The sequence below is a fragment of the Sphaerodactylus townsendi genome, linkage group LG01, assembly GCF_021028975.2.
Source record: "Sphaerodactylus townsendi isolate TG3544 linkage group LG01, MPM_Stown_v2.3, whole genome shotgun sequence".
NCBI lineage: Eukaryota > Metazoa > Chordata > Lepidosauria > Squamata > Sphaerodactylidae > Sphaerodactylus > Sphaerodactylus townsendi.
Genome location: NC_059425.1, coordinates 174,618,862 through 174,641,854, shown reverse-complemented (window position 1 = coordinate 174,641,854; position 22,993 = coordinate 174,618,862). Strand labels below are relative to the sequence as shown.

At 45.2% G+C, this 22,993-nt stretch overlaps 1 protein-coding gene across 2 annotated transcripts in view; it reads left to right on the top strand.

The window, feature by feature from the left end:
* FERMT1 (FERM domain containing kindlin 1) overlaps positions 1 to 22,993 on the top strand; it is a 52,706-nt gene that overhangs the window by 20,459 nt on the left and 9,254 nt on the right. For both annotated transcript variants that reach the window (XM_048500285.1, XM_048500277.1), the window contains exons 5-11: positions 3,670 to 3,880; positions 6,455 to 6,557; positions 9,526 to 9,633; positions 13,358 to 13,486; positions 15,507 to 15,556; positions 20,971 to 21,095; positions 22,457 to 22,563. In XM_048500285.1, the coding sequence (XP_048356242.1) occupies positions 3,670 to 3,880; positions 6,455 to 6,557; positions 9,526 to 9,633; positions 13,358 to 13,486; positions 15,507 to 15,556; positions 20,971 to 21,095; positions 22,457 to 22,563 (833 nt within the window). The remainder of the gene's footprint in view (positions 1 to 3,669; positions 3,881 to 6,454; positions 6,558 to 9,525; positions 9,634 to 13,357; positions 13,487 to 15,506; positions 15,557 to 20,970; positions 21,096 to 22,456; positions 22,564 to 22,993) is intronic.

The window sequence follows — 22,993 nt, the reverse complement described above, 5'->3', positions numbered from 1 at the left end:
TCCATTTTAGCATGCTGTTTTACACTCTGTCTATCATGCTCCTTCCAAAGAGCTTAGAGTGGTGTGTATAGCTGCTCATTTTTATCCTCACATATAAGAATCATAGAGCTGGAAGAGACTACAAGGGCCATCAAGTCCACCCCTTTGCCATGCAGAAATATACAAAGCACACCTGACAGATGGCCATCTAGTCTCTGTTTAACAACTGCCAAAGAAGGAGACTCCGCCACCCCTTGAGGCAGATTATTCCACTGTCAAACATTCCTTACTGTCAGGAAGTTTTTCCTAATGCGGTGCGGTGTGGTTTCTGGGCTGTATGGCCATGTTCTAGCAGCATTCTCTCCTGACGTTTCGCCTGCATCTGTGGCTGGCATCTTCAGAGGATCTGATAGTGAAGATAAGTCAATACAGATGCAGTGCAAAATGTTGCCTAGGAGACGAATGCTTCAGCCCAGAAAGCTCCCCACAACGCCAGGCATGTTGGCCGTGAAAGCCTTTGACAATACAGTTTTTCCTAATGTTTAGATGAAATCTCTTGTCCTGTACCTTGAACTGATTACTCCTTGTCCTAGTCTTTGGACCAACAGAAAACAAGCTTGCTCCATCTTCAACATGGTATCTCCCCAAATATTTAAACATGGCTGTCATGTCACCCCTTAACCTTCTCTTCAGCAGCAGTGGCGTAGGAGGTTAAGAGCTCGTGTATCTAATCTGGAGGAACCGGGTTTGATTCTTAAGGCCTCTACGCCACTGAGCTGTGGAGGCTTATCTGGGGAATTCAGATTAGCCTGTGCACTCCCACACATGCCAGCTGGGTGACCTTGGGCTAGTCACAGTTCTTTGGAGCTCTCTCAGCCCCACCTACCTCACAGGGTGCTTGTTGTGAGGGGGGAAGGGCAAGGAGATTGTCAGCCCCTTTGAGTCTCCTGCAGGAGAGAAAGGGGGGACATAAATCCAAACTCCTCCTCCTCCTCCTCCTCCTCCTCTTCTTCTTCCTCCTCTTCTTCTTCTTCTTCTTCTTCTTCTTCTTCTTCTTCTTCTTCTTCTTCTTCTTCTTCTTCTTCTTCTTCTTCTTCTTCTTCTTCTTCTTCTTCTTCTTCTTCTTCTTCTTCTTCTTCTTCTTCTCCAAACATATCTAGCTCCCTAACTGCTCCTCATAAGGCATGGAATCCAGACCTCACTCACAATGACCATATGAAAAACTGAGATGAGAAACTGAGCGTAGGCTGAGAGACAGTGACCACGCAGCAAGCTTTAGTGGCAAAGTGGGGATTTGAACCTGATGTTCGCCCCAAATCCTAGGCTGACCCTCTAACCATTGCATCTTGCTACCCTCTCAGAAGAGCCAAAGGTTTTATTGCTTTTCTGGGGTGGATTAAGTCTGTTGGACAAGCTATGCTCTGATCCTGCTGTTCATCTGTTATTGCATCTCATCTATAGCTTCTCCAAAAGCACCAATCTATTCAAAGCAGGTCACATCAGTTCTGGGAGGGAGGGCAGCATGTTACAGCCCAATCTTATCAGATCTTGGAAGTTAAGCAAGGTCAGTACTTGGATGAGAGACCACCATGAAAGACTCTGCAGCGGAAGGCAACGGCATAGCACCTCTGCTTAACCCTTGAAAGCCCCTTGCTGGGGATAGCTGTCAGTTGGTTCTGGCTTGTTGGCATTACACACCCCCACACACCAAATTTTACTGCTAGATGAATTGAGAGAATTTTTTCTTCTCTCCTGAAATGCACTTCTGTTGTGATTTTTAGTTGTGATAATTATATCACGCTTCCTATATATGCAGAGTTTGCGCAATAAAGAGGCAGAGACAGTTGCTTACTGAAAATAGAGTTTACTATCTATAAAAGAAGGGAAAGGTAAACTTGGGAGTAAAAACAAGTAAGTATCTTTCTATCTGGCTAGCTCCAACAGCTAGCTTCTGCTTTGGCTATCACGCGGCTAAAAAGCTGCTAGAGAGCATGTGCAGAGAGTAACAAAGATTATATACCTATTGTCTACGTGCAGACCTGCATGTATCTCTTGCAGGGTCTGATTGACCAATAGAGGTCAGTTACCTAGTCACTGACTTCTGACCTCGCTAACTAATTAGCATGCACAACATTAACTCCTTCATTACTGGGTTGTGTGACTGGCACTTGCCAAATCACATCAACTTCTGAGCTGTTGCATCAGAGCTTTGTGTGCTGGTGCATAGAAGCTGAGAAAACAGCAGAAGCTACAAAGCTACAAAGCCTAACCATTTCATGAGTACCCCCAGAGTGCATTAACGGGGCACAAAGTCCTCCATTCTTCATTTGCTTAACAACCTGCCCTCTCAAGAAAGAAAGAAAGAAAAGAAAGAAAGAAAGAAAGAAAGAAAGAAAGAAAGAAAGAAAGAAAGAAAGAAAGAAAGAAAGAAAGAAAGAAAGAAAGAAAAGCCATTTGCAATCTCAGTGGCTTTCTCTGTACATTCCAACAGAGGAAACGGTTCTGGTGTTTGGCGTTGGAAGAGTCTTTCTGAACCCTCACACTTCTTTCCCTGTCGTGACCAATTTGTTGCTTAATGTATGGTTTCATTGTTGGCCTGGAGCTGCTCTGAGAAAATTCCATGAGCAGGAAACCTTCCTGCAGCACATACAAGTTTCCTCTTCCTGTAATAACTGGAGCCTTTTTAATTCGTGGGCAGACATCAGAGTTGGTTCTTTTCTTTCTTTCTTTAAAAAAAATAAAGCAATGGTGAGATCTGGGCACAGACAATGATTCTTTCTGGGGGCTCCAATAGGATTAGCCACCTAGAGATCTCCTGCTACATTCGCACTTGCATTTATACCTCTCCCTTCTTCTAGGGAACTCAGAACAGTACACATGGTCCCCATCCCATTATATCTTCACTGTGAGGTAGACAAGAGGTACTGGCAGGGGTGGGGGGGAATGGCGCCTGGGGCTTAATGGCTCTCGGGTCCCTCCCCCCACAGGCCCCACCCATAGCCTGCTCCAGCTGCGGGGGCTGATGGGGCAGGGCGGGGTTAGGGGGAGGGGTGTGGAGGATGCCCCCCCATGAGCCCTGTCCCCCACCCACTTACTTTAGTTCAGCCCGCTTCTCTTGCAGTGGGCTGAAGAAACAACCTGCTCCGGGTCACGGAGCCTGGCTGGTGGGGCGGGGGGAGGAGTGTGGGGCAATTTCCACTGCCCCCCACATGACCCCAATGGCACGCACCCAGGATGGGGTACTGCCCCGTCCCGTTATTGCTACGCCACTGGGTACTGGGAGATGGTGACCAACCCGGAGTCACACTGCCCCTCACCCTTTCCTCCTACAAAAAGTGAATGTAGGATTTAACAGTGAGGTTTGTTCAACACTCTGGGTGACTAAGGCCCCTGGAAGTTTTCCCCTCTAGGCCCACCCCTGTAGACTGAAAATGTATGTGTGTGGTGTGTGAAGGAGGCCCAAAGAAAGCCGTTTTGCCCATGCGCCCTATTGTTTCACTCCTAAGGCTTAGAGTTAAACTGAACTTTAATATTATGCCCATAGAGCACTTCGATGACTTTTAAGATTCCGATAACTTCTATACATTCTTGTAACCGTGAAGTTTTGCCCCTTCATAGAAAATATTCTTACTGTTTTGATGTTGGGTGCTGTCACAGACTGACCGGTTTGCTTCCTGTCTAATATTCCAGCGAGTCCCAGCTTGTACAGCAATTCCAGAACTCCAACGTACAGTCCTACCAGCGGCACACCAGACTCGACAGTTGTGTGGTTTGGTGACAGTCCACTGGCCAACCAGAACTGGAACAACCTCGCTTCCAGCCGCCCCGTCTGTACACCAGCAACGCTTGCGGAAATATATCAGCCCCGAACTTTAGTTGACAAGGCCAAACTCAGCGCTGGGTAAGGGAACACTTCCGTTAAACATCTGGATTAGCCAGTTCTGAAGAGTGTGGATGTTTGCTCGAGGTATTTTCATGTCAGGTATCTTCAGGTCCCTGTACTTTTTGTCTTTTGAGCCCCAGAAAGTAGATTTGTTGTATAGATTAGAAGTCTCCAACATGGTGCCCACCAACTTCTCTGGTGCCCGCCGAGTATTTGCCCAACAAGGCTTCTGATTGACTACTGGAGCTTTAATTGTCTATGCTGGTTTAGAGACTGCATTACCCCATATGCCCCTCCTCGGGCCCTGCGTTCAGCAGAGGCCAATTTGCTGGTGGTTCCTGGCCCCTCAATGACGCGGCTGGCCTCCACACCGGCCAGGACCTTTACGGCCCTGGCCCTGGCCTGGTGGAACACCCTTCCTCCAGCTGTCCGGGCCCTGCGGGACCTTGGTGAATTCTGTAAGACTGAGTTGTTCCGCCGGGCTTTTGGAGGGTCCAGTCGCTGAGTGGCGCCCCCCCCCCTTTTGGTTTTATGCATTTATTACCATCTTAAGTCTGGTTCCATCTATGCTACCCTCCTAGAGAGGAATCTGGCCTCTCCTTCCTTCTTTCTGGGGAGATTTTAATGAACTGGGTATAGGACGCCTACCATTGTTATGTGGATCGCTGTTTTTAAATAGATTTTATTGGATTTTAGCTAACGTGTTGATCGTTATGTGATCACTATTGTGAACCTCTATTTATTGTATATATATGAATGTTGTGCACCGCCCAGAGCCCCTTGGGGATGGGGCGGTCTATAAATTGAATAAATAAATAAATAAATAAAATAAAGGGTTGCTTTGGCAGCAGGTACCCCCACAGCAAAGGATCTGCACTGTGTTATTGAAGTGAAGTTGAGGTCATAAATTCATGGCTAGCTCTGCCTCCTGTAGCAGCCATTTTGTGGCAGCCATTTTGTTTCTGCGCCCATTATGCCATGTCAGCATTCCAAACGCACCCACTGGCTCAAAAAGCTCGGGAATCCCTGATTTAGATATTTATACTCTGCATTTCTTTCCCAAAGTGGATTTCAGAGTCATTCTTTCTTGTTTCACTTTATCCTTGCAACAACACACCTTTGAGGTGGGTTAGGCTGAGAGAGAGAATTGCTGGCCCAGGGTCACCTGGTGAGTTTAAAGACAGCAGATGTCTTCTGTTCCCAGTCCTGGAATGATGATCCACTCAGGGCTGCTTTCCACATTGAGAAGGACAATTTTGCTTTCCAAAAATGGCTGTCGTTATCAACATAGGGCTGTCAGTGCATAAGTCCCTGTACTTTGTTATTTAAGCAAAAGTTTGGAGATAATCCCTGCCTATAGGACCTTAAATCAAGATTTCTTCAATAGAGGGTGAGGCAGGGACAGACTGCCCAAGGGGACATATCCCGTCAAATGTCCCCGGGCTGCAGCCATTTAGTCACGTGGGGATGAAAAATCCCCCCCCCCGACAACCCTCCTCCTTCTTCCCTGGTCCATACACTGACTTCAAGACCTGTTGCAAAAAAAGTTGCTTGGTCAAGGTGGGGGGAAGGTGGCCGCCCATACGGGAGGGGGGGGGGCACACTCAGATTTTGCACCGGGCTACATTTTCCCTAGATACGCCTCTGGGGTGAGGTCAATATAGAGAAGGTAGAGACAGGTGAGCCTTGAATTAGGGTTTCCTTAGTGGGTGGAGTTTCTGTATCCAGAATCACTTAATAGCATCCTCTGTGGTCATCAGTGCCCCATATGAGGACTTCTGCTGCCTCATATCTTGTGTCTCGTCTAACATCTGTCCCATTGCAACCCTGTACGTAGAGTGCTACCAAGTCTCAGCCAACTTACAGTGACCCTCTAGGGTTTTCAAGGCAAGACACTTTTTTGCCATTTCCTGCCTCTGTGTCACAACCTGGGACTTCCTTGGTGGTCTCCCAACCAAGCAATAACCAAAGCCAACCCTGATTACCTTCCAAGATCAGACAAGGTCAGGCTAGTCTGGGCCACCCTGGTCAACCCTAGAAATATTTATACTAACAATTGTTAAAATATTCCAAGAATGTCAGAAGAAATCTTTAAAATAGATTTTAAATATCCTATGCCTGAATGATTCATGGAATTTGGTTGCATAAAAGGAGACACCTCATCATGTTCCAATATCAGAAGATGAATCTCTTGCTTTCTGAGGGGTTGCAACTTATAAAAGTTGCCTTTCGGCTCAGTTTGGTGGAATTAATGTGTGTGCATATGTTTCCCTTCTTGTTTTTTTGGAGAGCCAGTGTGGTGTAGTGGTTAAGAGCAGGTGCACTCTAATCTGGAGAACCGGGTTTGATTCCCTGTTCTGCGACTTGAGCTGTGGAGGCTTATCTGGGGAACCAGGTTAGCTTGTGAACTCCAACACATGCAAGCCGGGTGACGTTGGGCTAGTCACAGCTCTTCGGAACTCTCTCAGCCCCCCCAACCTAACAAGGTGTTTGTTGTGAGGGGTGAGGGAAGGGAAAGGATATTGTAACCCCCTTTGAGTCTCCTTACAGGAGAGAAATAGGGGATATAAAGCCAAACTCTTCTTCTTCCAGGTGGTTAGATTCATCCCGATCACTTATGGAACAAGGGATCCAGGAGGACCATCAGCTGATTCTACGCTTTAAATACTACACGTTCTTCGATTTGAATGCAAAAGTAAGAAACTTGCAGCCTTTCCTTCACAGTTTGTCATCATTTTTAGCATGTCAGATAAAAAAGCAAATGTGAAGGCTCGTCTAGGCATGTATATTTTATCTAAATCTCAGTAATCCACTGTTCGTAACTAACAGGGTGTGTTTGTACCTTCCATATATTACCGAACCATCCCAGTTTTGTTTACATATGTTAAGTAAAATAAATTAATCCAATTACAAAGATGAAGCCACCTCACCTGCCAGGTTTGCATGAGGCAGAATACAAACATTCAGATGGATGAAAGAAAGTTCAACTGTAGTGTTGGATCCAGCCAGCGCTTTCAATCTTGTTTTACTCAGTTCTGCTTACCACAGCACCCCTGCCACACGGCTTTTCTACATGCAAAGACCATGATCCTCAGTAGAACCATTTTTGGTACTCAAAGGGGGCTGCTCTCCTTTTTTACGCACTGGAAAGCAGGTTAGATCTAACACAAGACCTTCCATGTTGGATCACTAAACACAAGGAAAAAGCATTACGTTTCTCCTAAAAACTCACTTTAGGTGTGCCATAAATTTGTTTCATCAATTTCTTGTTCCTTTGTGGATGTGATAGATCAGTGGTGGCGAACCTTTGGCACTCCAGATGTTATGGACTACAATTCCCATCAGCCCCTGCCAGCATGGCCAATTGGTGGTGATGATTGATTGATAGATAGATAGATAGATAGATAGATAGATAGATAGATAGATAGATAGATAGATAGATAGATAGATAGATAGATAGATAGATAGATAGATAGATAGATAGATAGATAGTTTTGTTGTTCTTCCAATATTTTTTCTCCCAGATATCTAGCACTTCTGGTTGTCTTACCTGACTTTTTAAAACTTATGCATCTTCGTAACATGACAGTGTGATCCTAAGCAGAGTTATGCCATACTAGGCCTACTGATTTCAAATGAACTTTGAAGACTGAAACCTCATTTAGGATTGTGCTGTTAAGAATATAAAATTAATCTCACATTCAAACACTATAGTATGTAACTTCTTGAGTTGACAGGGAAGAAATCCAGCCTCTTTCCAAAAATGTATTGTCTGCTATGTAGGGATCGTATTTTATTTCTCCAAAATTTAGTTCCGTCATTCCTATCAGCCTGCGTCAGACTTTTGACTCACGTTTCTAACAAAAAGGTGAACCCAGGTTGAAATTTCATGGAGCCATCTTTTGGTAGATCAACATGCCAGGGATATGATTCCCACAAATTATTGTTTATAATTAGCATTGAATGAAACTGTTTGCAGACTAAATTGAAGACATAGAGATTAAAAAACAACAAATGTGTTTTTCTGCTATCCCAGTGCCACAGTCAGAGTGCTGATCTTTATGCAGATATGCTGCAAAAACTCCACTCCTGTAACTCCTGCCCTAACCTGCACCCAGGTTTGCAAGTCCTGTTAAAATCCTTCATTACTTTGCACTTGGAGACAATCTTAAGGAGGAGTTACAGCTTTTCCTGCCATCATATGTTAAGGAAGAGTCACATCTTCTCCTCCTTGAGGCTGAGCTGTATGCTATAATTATGCCATACCTGAACTGCAAATCAAAGCCAGGCTTCCTATGCCACAGAATATTTTTAACAGATCTCCTACACAGTTACTGGCGGTCCTTAGAGCAATGAGGGGACTGAACTTTTTGGGGAACAAACAAATTCCAGCGGCAAAGGGGCTGGTTTTTGACCCTTGAAGCCCTTCATAGCCCCAAATCCACATATCTGAAGAACCATCCCTCTCCATCCATACCTGGGCACCAACTACAGGTTGTCACCTTTTGGCTGTACTTCCGTTTAGTGTAACTTGCCTGGTATTTACTAAAGCTTAATATCTATTGCTTTGTTGGACAGACTCCCAGGGGTGGTAGGGATAAGTTATCCTTAGGACAACCTTTGTAAGCCTGCTGGCCCATTTGGAATCCTGGCACTACATGGTGGATACAGCCACAAAATGGCTGCCAGAGAATGGCTGCTGCAGCTTACTTTCAGTCACACAGTGAAGGTTCTTTTGCTATGGTGGCAGCTACAGAAGGAGAAGAAGAGGAAGAGGAGGAGGAGGAGTTTGGATTTATATCCCCCCTTTCTCTCCTGTAGGAGACTCAAAGGGGCTTACAATCTCCTTGCCCTTCCCCCCTCACAACAAACACCCTGTGAGGTGGGTGGGGCTGAGGGAGCTCCGAGAAGCTGTGACTAGCCCAAGGTCACCCAGCTGGCGTGTGTGGGAGTGTACAGGCTAATCTGAATTCCCCAGATAAGCCTCCACAGCTCAGGCGGCAGAGCGGATAATCAAACCTGGTTCCTCCAGATTAGATACACAAGCTCTTAACCTCCTACGCCACTGCTGCAGCCAAATCATTGTTTTTTTAAAAACCTGCCCGAGCAATCAATCAAAACTTTTGCTGGGCCAAAGCCCTACATGACTCTGCTTACTTTCTAAAAACACCTGGTGGGCCCCAGGAAAGGTGTAGGTATCTGAGTACAGATATTTTAATGAAAGTGGCGTTAGTGCTATGGCACCAGCAGAAGAGACAACACCAGTGGTTTGGGCTGGTGCGTACAACAAGGAGATTTATCCGACTGTGAACAATTGGTTCACATAGCCCACCACACTCAGACGAACCCTGTTGCATAGAATCAGATCTGCACACCCACGTGACGTTGCCGCCTCCTTCCCGGCTCAAGAGCCAGAAAACACAACCCCTGGGCATGTTTATTAAGAGACAGTTAGTTCCGTGGAGCTCACACCCCAATGCAAATGCACAGGATTGCCTAAGAGATAAAAAACATTTGGCAGGTATGCGGAGAAGGAGCTGGAGAGCCTCACACAAAACGTTATGGCACCAGCCAAAACATAACGTGGTGGTGGCAAGCTTGTTTGAAGTCTAGACAGCTACTGGTTTAGGACTACCCTCTAAGCGCCACGCTTCTTTTGCCAGTATGATGCGATTCGGATCAACCAGCTGTACGAACAGGCCCGGTGGGCTATTCTGCTGGAAGAAATCGACTGCACTGAAGAAGAGACCTTCATCTTTGCTGCGTTGCAGGTATGTGCGTACATTGCCAAACCGGTTTTCCAGTCGGGGCAGGCACCTGCCAAAACACGAGCCCGATGAAGGAAGCCTGTATTGATTATTCTGGGTGAGCGCTGTTTACACACACACATGTGCGTACACACGTACAGATTTCAATAGCGATTTGCTGTTGCAAACTCCACATTTAGGCCCAGGTGAATTTTTATTGTTGAAGACTTTCACAGCCAGAATCAACTAACTGTTGGGGGTTTTTGGGCTGTGTGTCCGTGGTCTGGTCGTTTTTGCTCCTCACATTCCGCCCGCATCTGTGGCTGGTATCTTCAGACGCATGTCACGGTGATATGTGTTTCTCCTAAGATGCCAGCTGTAGATGTGGGCGAAACGTTAGGAGGAAAAACTGCCAGACCACAGACACGTAGCCCGGAAAATCCACAGCGCCTACCGTTAACAGATGCCCCAATCCTGAATGGCATTTTGTGGTTAAGCTTTTCAATATCCTGTGATGAGGGGAGTTTCCAAAGCAGTCGCAAGTTGTGGGAGCCACAATTTGGAGCTTCATTTCCTTTGGGCAAGAGACTTATAGGGACTTTGCAATGTCTGCCTTACATTGCAGGCTATGCAAATGGATGCAAACAGGGATCTTTCCAACTGGTACTTGGTCCATGGACCAGCCCCCACCTGTGATAGATGCCAATTTGCAGCTACAGCTAGCAACTTTCAGCTCCTCGTCTATCTGCCTTGCAGACTCTTGTCTGTTCAGATTCTTTGTTTTTCTCTCGTGTGCAGCTGCAGAGCCCTCGTCTCTGACTCTGCCCCAGAGGTGAATTGCTCATTCAGGAAATATTCGGCAGCTGTTAAAGGAACATTCTTATTTAGTCAAAACAACAGAGATAGATTATTATTTTTTTGCCATCAAGTTGCATCTGATTCAGGGTGACCCCTGGTGGGGTTTTTAAGGTAAGAGGCCTCTACATCATGTCCCTGATATTGCTTGGAGGTCTCCCATCCAAATACTTGCCAGGATTGATCCGGTTTAACTCAGGGTTATCCAAGTCAAGATGGAAATAGACACATCAGCAATATTCAGATCAATGAATATAGTGCACTCTTAGGGCTCAGACAGAGGATACAAAGATCACTGAATGCCTAAGTTTGCCTCTAGACTGTGCAGGAAAGGTTGAAGAAGATGAATTTGGATTTATATCCCCCCTTTCTCTCCTGTAAGGAGACTCAAAGGGGCTTACAGTCTCCTTTCCCTTCCCCCACCCCACACAACAAACACCCTGTGAGGTAGGTGGGGCTGAGAGAGCTCCAAAGAACTGTGACTTGTCCAAGATCAAGTGGATCTCTTACTCCATTACAGAGACTTAATATATTATTATATTATTATATTTGGGATCCTCTATGTGTATATTGTTCATTGTGTAGTTGTTGTTGTGTACAATATGTTGTTGATTAAGAGTTGTTGTTCTGGTATGTAGATGCTTGAATTATTTTCATTAAAATAGATTTGTATATTTCACACTAGAGCCAGACAGGTTCTTTTCCTTTCTTTTAACAAGATATTTTATTTATTTATTTATTTATTTATTGTTTAAACTTTTATACCACCCCATCCCCTAGGGGCTCTGGGTGGTGTACAGCATAAAATATAATAAAATAAATTACTAAAATCTTTAAAACAGCGGTAACATAGCACTGATGATAATAATAATAATGGGAAGGCGTCCGACCAACCCCGTTTTTCATTAAAAATTCTCCCAGGAGAAGAAAAGGGGGGGGAGGGTGGCGAGCCACATTAGATGGTAGCCTAAATAACAGGCCGGCTGTCTCTGGCTCACTATATATATTTTTAACTTGTCCAAGATCACCCAGCTGGCATGTATTGGAATGCACAAGCTAACCTGGTTCACCAGATAAGCCTCCGCAGCTCAAGTGGCAGAACGGGGAATCAAACCCGGTTCTCCAGATTAGAGTGCACCTGCTTTTAACCACTACACCATGCTGGTTTAACCCTTCAGACTTAGCTCCTGGCTTTGCTTCATATTTTAAAAGGGAGGAAGCCGTTTGTGTCTGCTTCGTTTTTGGTTCAAAACATCCAGCTAAATATCCTTTTCCCAAAGTTGATCCCCAGGGTGCCAGGTGAGAAAAGCACTCCTGATATCAAAGCCAGTCTGGCCATTTCCACTTTAGAAAAAAGTTCCCTACTCAAGTTATGTTCTGGCAATCTGAATTTCCCCTGAGTGTAAGATTTCCAAACTTGGCACCCTACCTTGTACAAAGTTGGCAAAAACTCAGATAGGCATGTTGGTCTGCTGGCAAGCATATCCAAATGTCAGCAGTAGCATTCCACAATTTTCTGAACCCGCTTGGCGTTACAAACTAATGGGATGATAGTGCAAGTTTGAATTGTGGGTTGGGTCTGTGGAGCTCTTTCATTGGATTCAGGAGGGCGGCTGTTGTGGTATGTGCAGGCAGCCAGCCAGGATCTCTTAGATTGAAGGTGGGCATATCACCTAGGCGATCTTGCTTCAAAACGAAACAGGAGAGACATATTCATGAGAAAGGAGCCTACATTTGGCTTCCTGTATGCCAGTTTAGGATTTGGCACGGCACTCAGGACTCTGTTACTGCTAATTTACCTAGGAATTTTTTCTTTCCTCCTCTCTGGTCTTCAAGCTTCCTGTAGCTCTCAGTTTTGGGTTAATTTGCCAACTGGGTTTGCCATCCTCCAGATGGTGGCTGAAAATCTCCTGGGATCACCAGGTGATAGAGGTTCCCCAGATCAGCGTGCACCTGCTCTTAACCACTACACCACGCTGGCTCCAGAGGTGTAACAAGGAGGGAAAGCACTGGTGCGTCCTCCGTCCCGCCCGCCACATCCCCACCATGCCTTCGCCACCCTCCCCCAAAGGGGCGCATGTTGGTGCGACCCCTCCCCCAGCCTCTTGGAGCTACGCCTCTGGCTGGCTCTCAGTATCCTAGGTGAAGAAATCCATCTTGGATTTAAGAACTGTATATATCTATCTCCTGATTGAGGCCCGGTGGCATAGAGCAATCACCTTAGCTAGGTGTAATGCCCTGCCTTCTTCCTTTAGCCTTGGACGCCACCTTGGAATCCCACATAAAGAAAGGAAATGCCCGTGTGGCAGGGGTTCTGTGGAAACAGTATCTCATATGCTGTTGAATTGTCCTTTTTATGAGATAGGTAGGAAGAAGCACATAATCCCCTTCCTGCATGGAAGTGAAGGCATTACAGATACAGAAGGTTATATATCTTTTAAACAGCCACAACTACGAGCTGTTGGAAGCGGTGGCTAAATTTTTTAATGGTGTTATTTTAACTCATCAGAAGTTGTAAAGTTGTAAAGGCTGTTACTATCTTGCTAAGTTAATCTTAAACTATTTATATGCCACTAAAGGTATTCGAAAAGAAACTGTATATGTCTACAGCATGTCCACCTTGTCTTTATAAGCATGTCACTCATTGTAAATGAGAAAAATATTTCATAGGAGTTTTTTTCAGTACTTCCCAGAGTTTCAATTTTTTTCCATTGAAAATGAAAAGAAAAAACAGGATGGGGGGGGGGGGGACTGATTTTTTTCTCCAAAATAATTCTCAGAATAATTTTTTGGCCTTCACATTTCCACTAGTAACTAACGGCAAATTCATCATGCATACGAAAGACGTGAACTGCATCAGGCCCACCTGTGTATTTTTTATCTCCATTTGTAGTATCACATCAGCAAGCTGTCATTGTCAGGGTCACAAGACTTCACCACTGAAACGGAGACAGATGAAGTGGAGGCTGCTCTTCTGAATCTGGAAGTAGCTCTAGAAGGCGGAAAAGCAGACAGTATTTTGGTACGTCATGCGTTTGAGGATATGCATCAAAAATTCAAGACATGGCTAGGCATGGAAGAAAGAACTTCTGTTTTTCCCCACCTGCTCTTAACCACTATACCACGCTGGGTCTCTAGGGCTGGGTACAGTGGGGCGGGCGGCTTTCCACTTCTGCCCCGCCAGGCCCAGCTTGCTCCTGCATGAAGGGGCATGTGGGTGGGGGACTGGCCAGGCTGTTTGGGATGCACTGCCAACCAATTGCCACTCAGGACTCACTTCCATGGTGCCGATTGGTTGGAGGTGCATTGTTGACTCAGTCCATCCCTTGACAATTTATGTCTTAGGATAAATAAAATAAATAATCCCATTCCTCCTCTCCCTGTAAACACCGGTCTCCTATTGAAATGATTGGTTTTCCATGCATGGAATGATTTCTACTCAAGCACCTTTAATTTCTCCCCTCCCCTCTGCTGTTACAGCCCAAAATGCTACACTCTACAGCAGCAATTGGGATGAGGTGAAGAAGCTGTACACCACAGATAGAAACCGTTCCATTCATAGAAATTCTCTCGTCATTCCAACTCAACCATTCATTTATTTTTCATTGATATGCCACCTTTCTCCCCAATGGGAACACAAATCGGCTTTCATCATTCTCCTCTCCTCCGTTTTTATCCCAACAACAACTCTATGAGCTAGGTCAGGGGTAGGGAACCTGCGGCTCTCCAGATGTTCAGGAACTACAATTCCCATCAGCCTCTGTCAGCATGGCCAATTGGCCAATTGGCCATGCTGGGTAAAACTTTGATAGATTCCTGATTCTAATTTATCTGGCCACCTGGTCCCAATAGAATATTGGCTTTGTGTGTGTGACTGGGCCCAAGGTCATCCATAACAGAAGTAGAAATTCAAACCTGGAGTCTTCCCCATCCTAGTCCAGCACTCTGGCCCACACATCATACTGGCTCTCGTCTTAACAGTAGGTTGATTGTGCCTTTTTCTCAGCTGTGACTTAGAAAGATAGAATTTGTATCCATTATTTCTACATATCTCTCTCTCTCTCTCCCTCTCCCTCTCCCTCTCCCTCTCCCTCTCCCTCTCCCTCTCCCTCCCCCCCCCCAGGGCTGGGTGCACAGATGCGGTGCTGCAACCACACTGCCTTCCGTTCCCAAGGGGGCTTTTCAGTGGTTTGGGGAGGCAGAAAGCACAGCAAAGCCACCCACCACCGGAAAGCCCCCGCTACGCTGAAAAGGTGGCGCAAATCCACAGCTGACATAGGTGGGCCAACAGCCGGGCCAACCAGAGTGTAGCTGGGCCAGAGTGCACCAGTGCACACTCTGCACTGCGCCCCCGTGGCACCTGCCTTACCTTAGTTCAGCCTTGAAAAGCGGCCTGTTCCCTTCAGGTTGTAAACAGCCTGGTGGGAACTACACTTCCATGAGACCCTGGGGCTCATAGGGTCTCCTAGGAAGTGTTGTTCCCCTGAGCCATTCCAACTTGAAGGTAACAGGCCTGCTTCTCAGCCCTGCACTGTTTCCGCGAGAAAGGTAAGTGTGGGGGGGGGGGGGCTGACATAGGCGCTGCTGGGGGCAGTTTCCACGCCAGGCATCCCGGTGCAGTGCATACACCCTGGTCCCCTGGTAGCTCCGCCTCTGAAGCCAACTAATGTGGCTTGGCCACGCTCCCACTATCCAACTGCCATAGAGGGCTGTAGCGGCCGGCTGCCAGTAAATAAGCCCCTCCGTCAGGGCAAGTGCCCCAGGAAAGGAAAACCTGCCATCATGGCCCCACACCGCCTCCAGCAATGGATTTGCACACTCCCTTGGGTGGGGCTGTTAATAAACTCACTGTGTGGGGACCTGTGTTAATTTAGTTTAGGTGCTCATCTACATTTGCTCACAACCTGTTGTTAAACTGGGGTTTCAAAATGTTATAGGCCAGGCGGCAAAAGTCAGAAAGCGTAATATGGACTGATGAAACAATGTGTGTAAGTTATACCTAAGAATTGTATTACACTAAAGTATTCCTTGGCTGTTCCTAGGAGGACATCACAGACATACCAAAGCTTGCAGATAACCTCAAGTTATTTAGGTAAGTAAAAACAAATTAAGCAACAAGCAAACAAGTCTAGTAAATATGTCTTTAGCTTTATTTCATATTTTTATTTGAACCAATCCTGAATGCAATCCTAATCAGACCTATATATCCTTCTAAGACCATGGACTTTAATATTCCTAGAAGGGTGTAATTCCGCTTAGCACTGTATTGTGATTATTCTTAGTGAGGGATCACTAGCAACTAACCTGCCTGTGTTAAAAAGTTTCAGAAATTCTGTATTCCTAGTAAAGATGAATTGTTTTTACTGCATCAGATTTCATTTCAGTAGAAACACACAGATGTTCGATAGAAATTGTGTAGATAGATTGTGCAGATGTTGTGTGTTATCTTTCACAGTCCACCTGTGGAAGTTCATAATTCCAGCGTGAGCCAGCACGATGTAGTGGTTAAGGATAGTGGACTGTAATCTGAAGAACCTGGTTTGATTCCCTACTCCTTCACACGAGTGGCAGACTCTTATCTGGGGAACGGGACTTGTTTCCCCATTCCTACACTCGAAGCCTGTGGGGTGACGTTGGGCTAGTCCAGGGGTAGGGAACCTGCGGCTCTCCAGATGTTCAGGAACTACAATTCCCATCAGCCCCTGCCAGCATGGCCAATTGGCCATGCTGATGAGAGCGATAAGTGCTTCCCCAGGCTGTCAAGGGAAACCTTGGATTCCACAGGCTTCAATCATAAGGAACATCTCAGCCCCACCTACCTCACAAGATGTCTGTTGCAGGGAGAGGAAGGGAAGGAATTTGTAAGCCACTTTGAGACTCTTCTAACAGGAGAGAAAGGCAGGGTATAAATCCAAACTCTTTTTCTTCGTTTATTGGACAGTATCCTGTGCACAAGGAGAAACGAGCAAACTAGGAAAACAAACAGAGAAGTGGGAAAGTGTCTGTGGCTAAGAACGAAACAAAATGTAGGCTTAGATCCTAAGCAGCCTGTCTGGTTTTTTAGTTCTGTGTTGAATCGATACTTCGATGCTTCGTAGCCTCAAGCTACATTCTATATTCCTCATACACTCAATGCTTCAAAGATCAGCCCCCCCACAAAAAAATAAAAGAACAAACAGAAATTCTGCAGATAAACAGGTGAGGGAGAACTGAGTGAACTCAGAAAATAGTGCCATTCAGGAAGTTCAGGGAAGCAGAGAAGCGTGGGAAACAAAGTCAACAGATCACACAGCAACTGAAGACATTTTCAAAACATTTTAGTCTGAGAATCACTTTAAAGGGGGATTCATTTAAAATATTTTGAGGCTAGAATTTGTACTAGAAAATGTTAACAGAGAGAAATTTTTCTCTCTTTCTCACAATACTAGAACCAGGGGGCATTCATTGAAAATGCTGGGGGGAAGAATTAGGACTAATAAAAGGAAACACTTCTTCACGCAACGTGTGATTGGTGTTTGGAATATCCTGCCACAGGAGGTGGTGATGGCCACTGACCTGGATAGCTTTAAAAGGGGCTTGGACAGATTTATGGAGGAGAAGTCGATCTATGGCTACCAATCTTGATCCTCTTTGATGTGAGATTGCAAATGCCTTAGCAGACCAGGTGCTCAGGAGCAGCAGCAGCAGCAGGCCATTGCTTTCACCTCCTGCACATGAGCTCCCAAAGGCACCTGGTGGGCCACTTCAAGTAGCAGAGTGCTGGACTAGATGGACTCTGGTCTGATCCAGCTGGCTAGTTCTTATGTTCTTATGTTCTTAGAAATAAAACGTTTTGGGGGTAAAAACAATGCAGAACTCCATGGAGGACATATTTTATTTCCTGTCTCAAAACATTTCAAAACGTTTGTGCAGAAAGGGCCGCTGTTTGACTGCGTTGTCTTACACTGTCTTACAAGAAAGGCAGGCTATTAATAAACTAAATATTTTTCCCTAACATACCGACACAGCTACGTGAAATTTCTATCTACACAACTGCACGTGTAATTATTAAGTGAGTACAAATTATAGGTGGGTGGCAGACAGGGTGTTTACTGTATTATTATCTTTTGCATGTGCTGGATATCAGAGCTTTAAAGTGATTGAGATAAGCCTCCTTTATGTAGCGGTCTTTTAAAAGTGGTAAGTCGCTAGCTGTTTGATCCATTCATATATTCATCAACAATTCTATGGCACGTAACAAGAATTTAAAAGCTTTGAACTCGGCTGAGTGTTTGATATTAGTAATCAGTCGCAGCCTTTTCCCTAGAAGCTTGTTTCGCTTCAAAGTGAACTTGATGGTTACTTTTGGATGCACATTACCAAGAATTGCTGCTGTATTCTGAGGATTAAATGACAACAGAATTAGACCACAAACCAGTTCCTTACCTGCCAGGGTCGCAAAGCAATTGCAAGTTCCCTCACTCAGGATGGGCCTTATGGCAACTCTTTCTAGATGCACCCTGTTAGAAGATTTTGTACAGCCATATGGGTCCATGCAACATCCCCCAAACCAGAACAAAATCCATGAAGTACTTTTCATTGGACAGACCAGATTAGCACAAAGTACCGTGCAAGTACTTGAGCCCACCCGGACTGTTCATGAAGCTTGTTGGACCCAAATTTTAATAGATAGAGAAACGGAAAGCAGATCTCCCTAGGCAAGGGTATAAAGAAGAAGAGGAGGAGGAGGAGGAAGAGGAGGAGGAGGAGGAGGAGTTTGGATTTATATCCCCCCTTTCTCTCCTGTAGGAGACTCAAAGGGAGCTTACAATCTCCTTGCCCTTCCCCCCTCACAACAAACACCCTGTGAGGTGGGTCCATTTAATAAAAAAAATAGAGTTGCAAATGTTTCAATTAAATAAATATTTGTAAAAAAGGGAAGGAAGACCCTGAACCCAAATCTCAGACCCAACACCCCAATGCGTAGGTGCAGAACTCTCAGATCAAAGCCCCACAAAAGGAAAATAACTGTAGATTTGGAATTCAGTTTGAGAAGCAGAAGAGGAGGAGGAGGAGGAGGAGGAGGAGGAGTTTGGATTTATATCCCCCCTTTCTCTCCTGTAGGAGACTCAAAGGGAGCTTACAATCTCCTTGCCCTTCCCCCCTCACAACAAACACCCTGTGAGGTAGGTGGGGCTGAGAGAGCCCCGAGAAGCTGTGACTAACCCCAGGTCACCCAGCTGGCGTGTGTGGGAGTGTACAGGCTAATCTGAATTCCCCAGATAAGCCTCCACAGCTCAAGCGGCAGAGCGGGGAATCAAACCTGGTTCCTCCAGATTAGAATGCACCTTCTTTTAACCACTACTCCACTGCTGCTCCTAATCTTATCCGCTTCCTCCCTGAAATGCCAGCAGGCTGTAGGATTAACTTTACCGCTGCATGTTCTGCAAAAATGTTTGTTTAGTCAATCTCCATTTGTTGTTCTATCACAGAAATGCAGAAACTATCCAGTGTGTGTGTCATGTTTCATCAAGTCACTTCTGACTTATGGTGACCGTCTGAATGAATGACTTCCAAAAGATCAGATCCTTAACAGACTGACTCAGGTCTTGCAAACTGAAATCCATGACTGCCTGTTGCATCAGTCCGTCCCATGTTGGGCCTTCTTCTTTTCCTACTGCCTTCAACCTTTCTGAGCATTATTGTTTTCAGGCAGAGTCCACTGTCCGGCATCCATCCAAAATCATCTCAAATAACACACTTTCAAACTGAGAGACATAGGAAGACTGAATAGAACCTTCAAAAACCATTTTGTAAGATGAGCCCCTTTGAAAATATGGATGAAATATAAAAAGAATAATAATAAGAAAATGAACATACAAAAAAATTACAACAGAAGGAGCTGAAATAAAACATCCTGAAGACATGTTAGAAAAAAAGTTGTGCGGAGTTCTTTCCCAAAACGCTTCTTTTTACGTCCTCAAGATGTTTTATTTGTGCTGTGCAGAAAAAGCCATGAATTACCAGTCCTATCATCCTATCATTTTCTTGCTTTATCACTGGGACTTGGCCATAATGACCACCTGCACCAATTTTTTCTTCTGACACATTCCTCCAGCAAATGGTGGTTTCTAACCATGCAAGATACTCTTGCATTGGTGCAAGGGCATCTTGGGTCATCTCCTGCGTCATGCGAAAATGACGCATGCTGCAGTGACACACCGCTTGCCAGAGAAGAAGAAGAAGAGGAGTTTGGATTCATGCCCCACCTTTCTCTCCTGTAAGGAGACTCAAGGTGGCGTACAAGCTCCTTTCCCTTCCTCTCCCCACAACAGACCCCTTGTGAGGTAGTTGGGCTGAGAGAGTTCCGAAGGAGTGCGGAAGCATATCTGGTTCACCAGATAAGCCTCTGCCACAGGTGGAGGAGTGGGGAATCCAGTTCCCCAGATTAGAATCCACCTGCTCTTAACCACTAAATCACTACAAATATGTACCAGTTTGCCCATCACCAATGGAAGCATTACAATTAAGATATTATAAGAATATTAACTTCATTTATGACCACCTTTCTCACTGTGACTCAAGGCAGATTACAAAATATGAGAACCAATTCAGCCAGGCAGCACAGAGCTCCAGTCAGTGATACGGTGGGACTAGAATTACAGACCTGGAAAACAGTGTAAACCAAAAACTGTCTAAGGCAACCCAAACTTTCTGAGGACATATCCAAATGAGGTCAGGCGGCTAACGAAAGGATATTGCAGTAAAAACAGAGGTGATGCGTACAGTAAACATTGCAATGGACTACATTATTATCTTTATAGCAGTGATGTAGGCAGCAACCTGCAAAATATCAGGTCAGGCCAACATACACCAAACGTGGAATGCAAAGGACAGTGTACTCCACACCACAGTGCTACAATAGCAGCAGCACAAATGCATTATGCACACACCCACTTTTCTGTTTGGTGCCCAGGTACTAAACTGGGAGCAAAGAGAAACTGAGTTCTGAACATAAGAACATAAGAACAAGCCTGCTGGATCAGACCAGAGTCCATCTAGTCCAGCACTCTGCTGTGAAAGCAATGGCCTGCTGCTGCTGCTCCTGAGCACCTGGTCTGCTAAGGCATTTGCAATCTGAGATCAAGGAGGATCAAGATTGGTAGCCAGAGATCGACTTCTCCTCCATAAATCTGTCCAAGCCCTTTTTAAAGCTATCCAGGTTAGTTTAGGAGACTTCATCCTAGCAGACTTCATCCTGCCCATGCGTTTAGGAGACTTCATCCTAGCAGATAAGTCTGGGCTTGTCTTGTCCCAAGGATGGATAAGAAGATATAAAATATAGCATCTGCTTTGGTAATATTTTGGGATTTTGTTTGCTTTTCTTAGGAAAGTAACTAAAACTACCACTTACCCCTACCCCACAAATCTGCTCAGATCAAAAAAACATGCTGTACTTGAGGAAACTTTTCTGACATTCAGGAGAATGAACTAATCAGAATTCATGCAGCGATTGTTTGCTTGCAGACCCAAAAAGCTAACACTGAAAGCCTTCAAGGAGTATTGGTTTGTCTTCAAAGACACATCAGTATCTTACTTTAAAAATAAGGAAGCTGAATATGGAGAACCCATTGAGAAACTGAGCCTAAGAGGTAAGGGATGACTTTTATTATTTCATTTGTGAAGCTCCAGACACAGTTCCCTGACACAGTGCTCTTTGCAAACTTCTGCTTATGTTGCAGGCATGGTTCATGTGTAACACCAAAGCACCGTGTGCCACTATTGAATAAACCCTCTGAATCTGTGGGTTCCTATGTTACCTCTTCGCATCTCCTCGCAGGTAGCTGATAGTTAACTATTTCCAGATTTCCAGCAAACCACAGTTGGCCGGGATGTCCAAACCAACAAACCACAGTTTTGTGCTTTCCTTGCAAAACAGGACCCAAGTGCATATTTGATTCTGGATGGCGGGAAAAGAGCAAACCAGAGCCTGCCAGCTCAAATGTAATGGAATACTGTTTGCTACGGAAGCAAACAGGGCTAATTAGATGACTGTTTGGGAGGAGAAGGAAGGGTGCGAACCCGTGAAGCTCCTCCCCAGACTCATAGTTTACAGTTACACCTGAATAATACCAACGCAGCTCTGCTACTGTATAATGTTTCGATGGAGTAAATTATGTTATAAGTTGCATTTCATTTCGTTCATTGAATTTCTATTGTTAATGCTTGAAGCATTAGCCGACCCACAGTAAATAAAGAATGATATTGCAACTCTGTGATGGAATCTATACTGGCATGCGTGATGTAGCGGTTAAGGGCAGGTGGATTCTAATCTGGAGAACTGGGTTTGATTCCCCACTCCTCCACCTGAGTGGCAGAGGCTTATCTGGTGAACCAGATGTGCTTCCGCACTCCTACACTCCTATGCTGGGTGACCTTGGGCTAGTCAAAGTTCTTCGGAATTCTCTCAGCCCAACTACCTCACAAGGGGTCTGTTGTGGGGAGAGGAAGGGAAAGGAGCTTGTAAGCCACCTTGAGTCTCCTTGCAGGAGAGAAAGGTGGGGCATAAATCCAAACTCTTCTTCTTCTTCTCTGGCAAGCGGTGTGTCACTGCAGCATGCGTCATTTTCGCATGACGCAGGAGATGACCCAAGATGCCCTTGCACCAATGCAAGAGTATCTCGCATGGCTAGAAACCACCATTTGCCGGAGGAATGTGTCAGAAGAAAAATTTGGTGCAGGTGGTCATTATGGCCAAGTCCCAGTGATAAAGCAAGAAAATGGATGATAGGACTGGTAATTCATGGCTTTTTCTGCACAGCACAAATAAAACATCTCGAGGACGTAAAAAGAAGCGTTTTGGGAAAGAACTCCGCACAACTTTTTTTCTAACATGTCTTCAGGATGTTTTATTTCAGCTCCATCTGTTGTAATTTTTTTGTATGTTAATTTTAGCCAAAAGCGTAGGTAAAGCACAACCTCACATATGGTTTCTCACGTGTCTGTCATTCAGGATGTGAAATTGTGCCAGACGTAAGTGTGTCAGGAAAAAAATATGGAATCAAGTTACTCATCCCTGTTGCTGATGGAATGAATGAAGTACACTTGAGATGTGATAACGTGAGTAGCAAAATAAGCACCCAATCCTATAGGAAGGCTTAGGGGGTGGCTGGAGATCTCCTAGGACCGTGGTGGCGAACCTTTGGCACTCCAGATGTTATGGACTACAATTCCCATCAGCCCCTTCCAGCATGGCCAGTTACAACATCATGCTGGCAGGGGCTGATGGGAATTGTAGTCCATAACATCTGGAGTGCCAAAGGTTCGCCACCACTGTCCTAGGATAACAACCAGGTGGTGGCTGGAAATCAATGATCTCCAGGCAACAAATATAAATTAATCTGGAGAAAACGACTGCTTTATCACATTATATACTCCATTGAATTCCCTCCCCTCTCCAACTCCTCCTCTCCTCAGACTTCACTCCCAAAATCTCTAGGTATTTTTCCCAACCTGGAATTGGCAACCCTAATTGGGTTGAAGAGGGCAC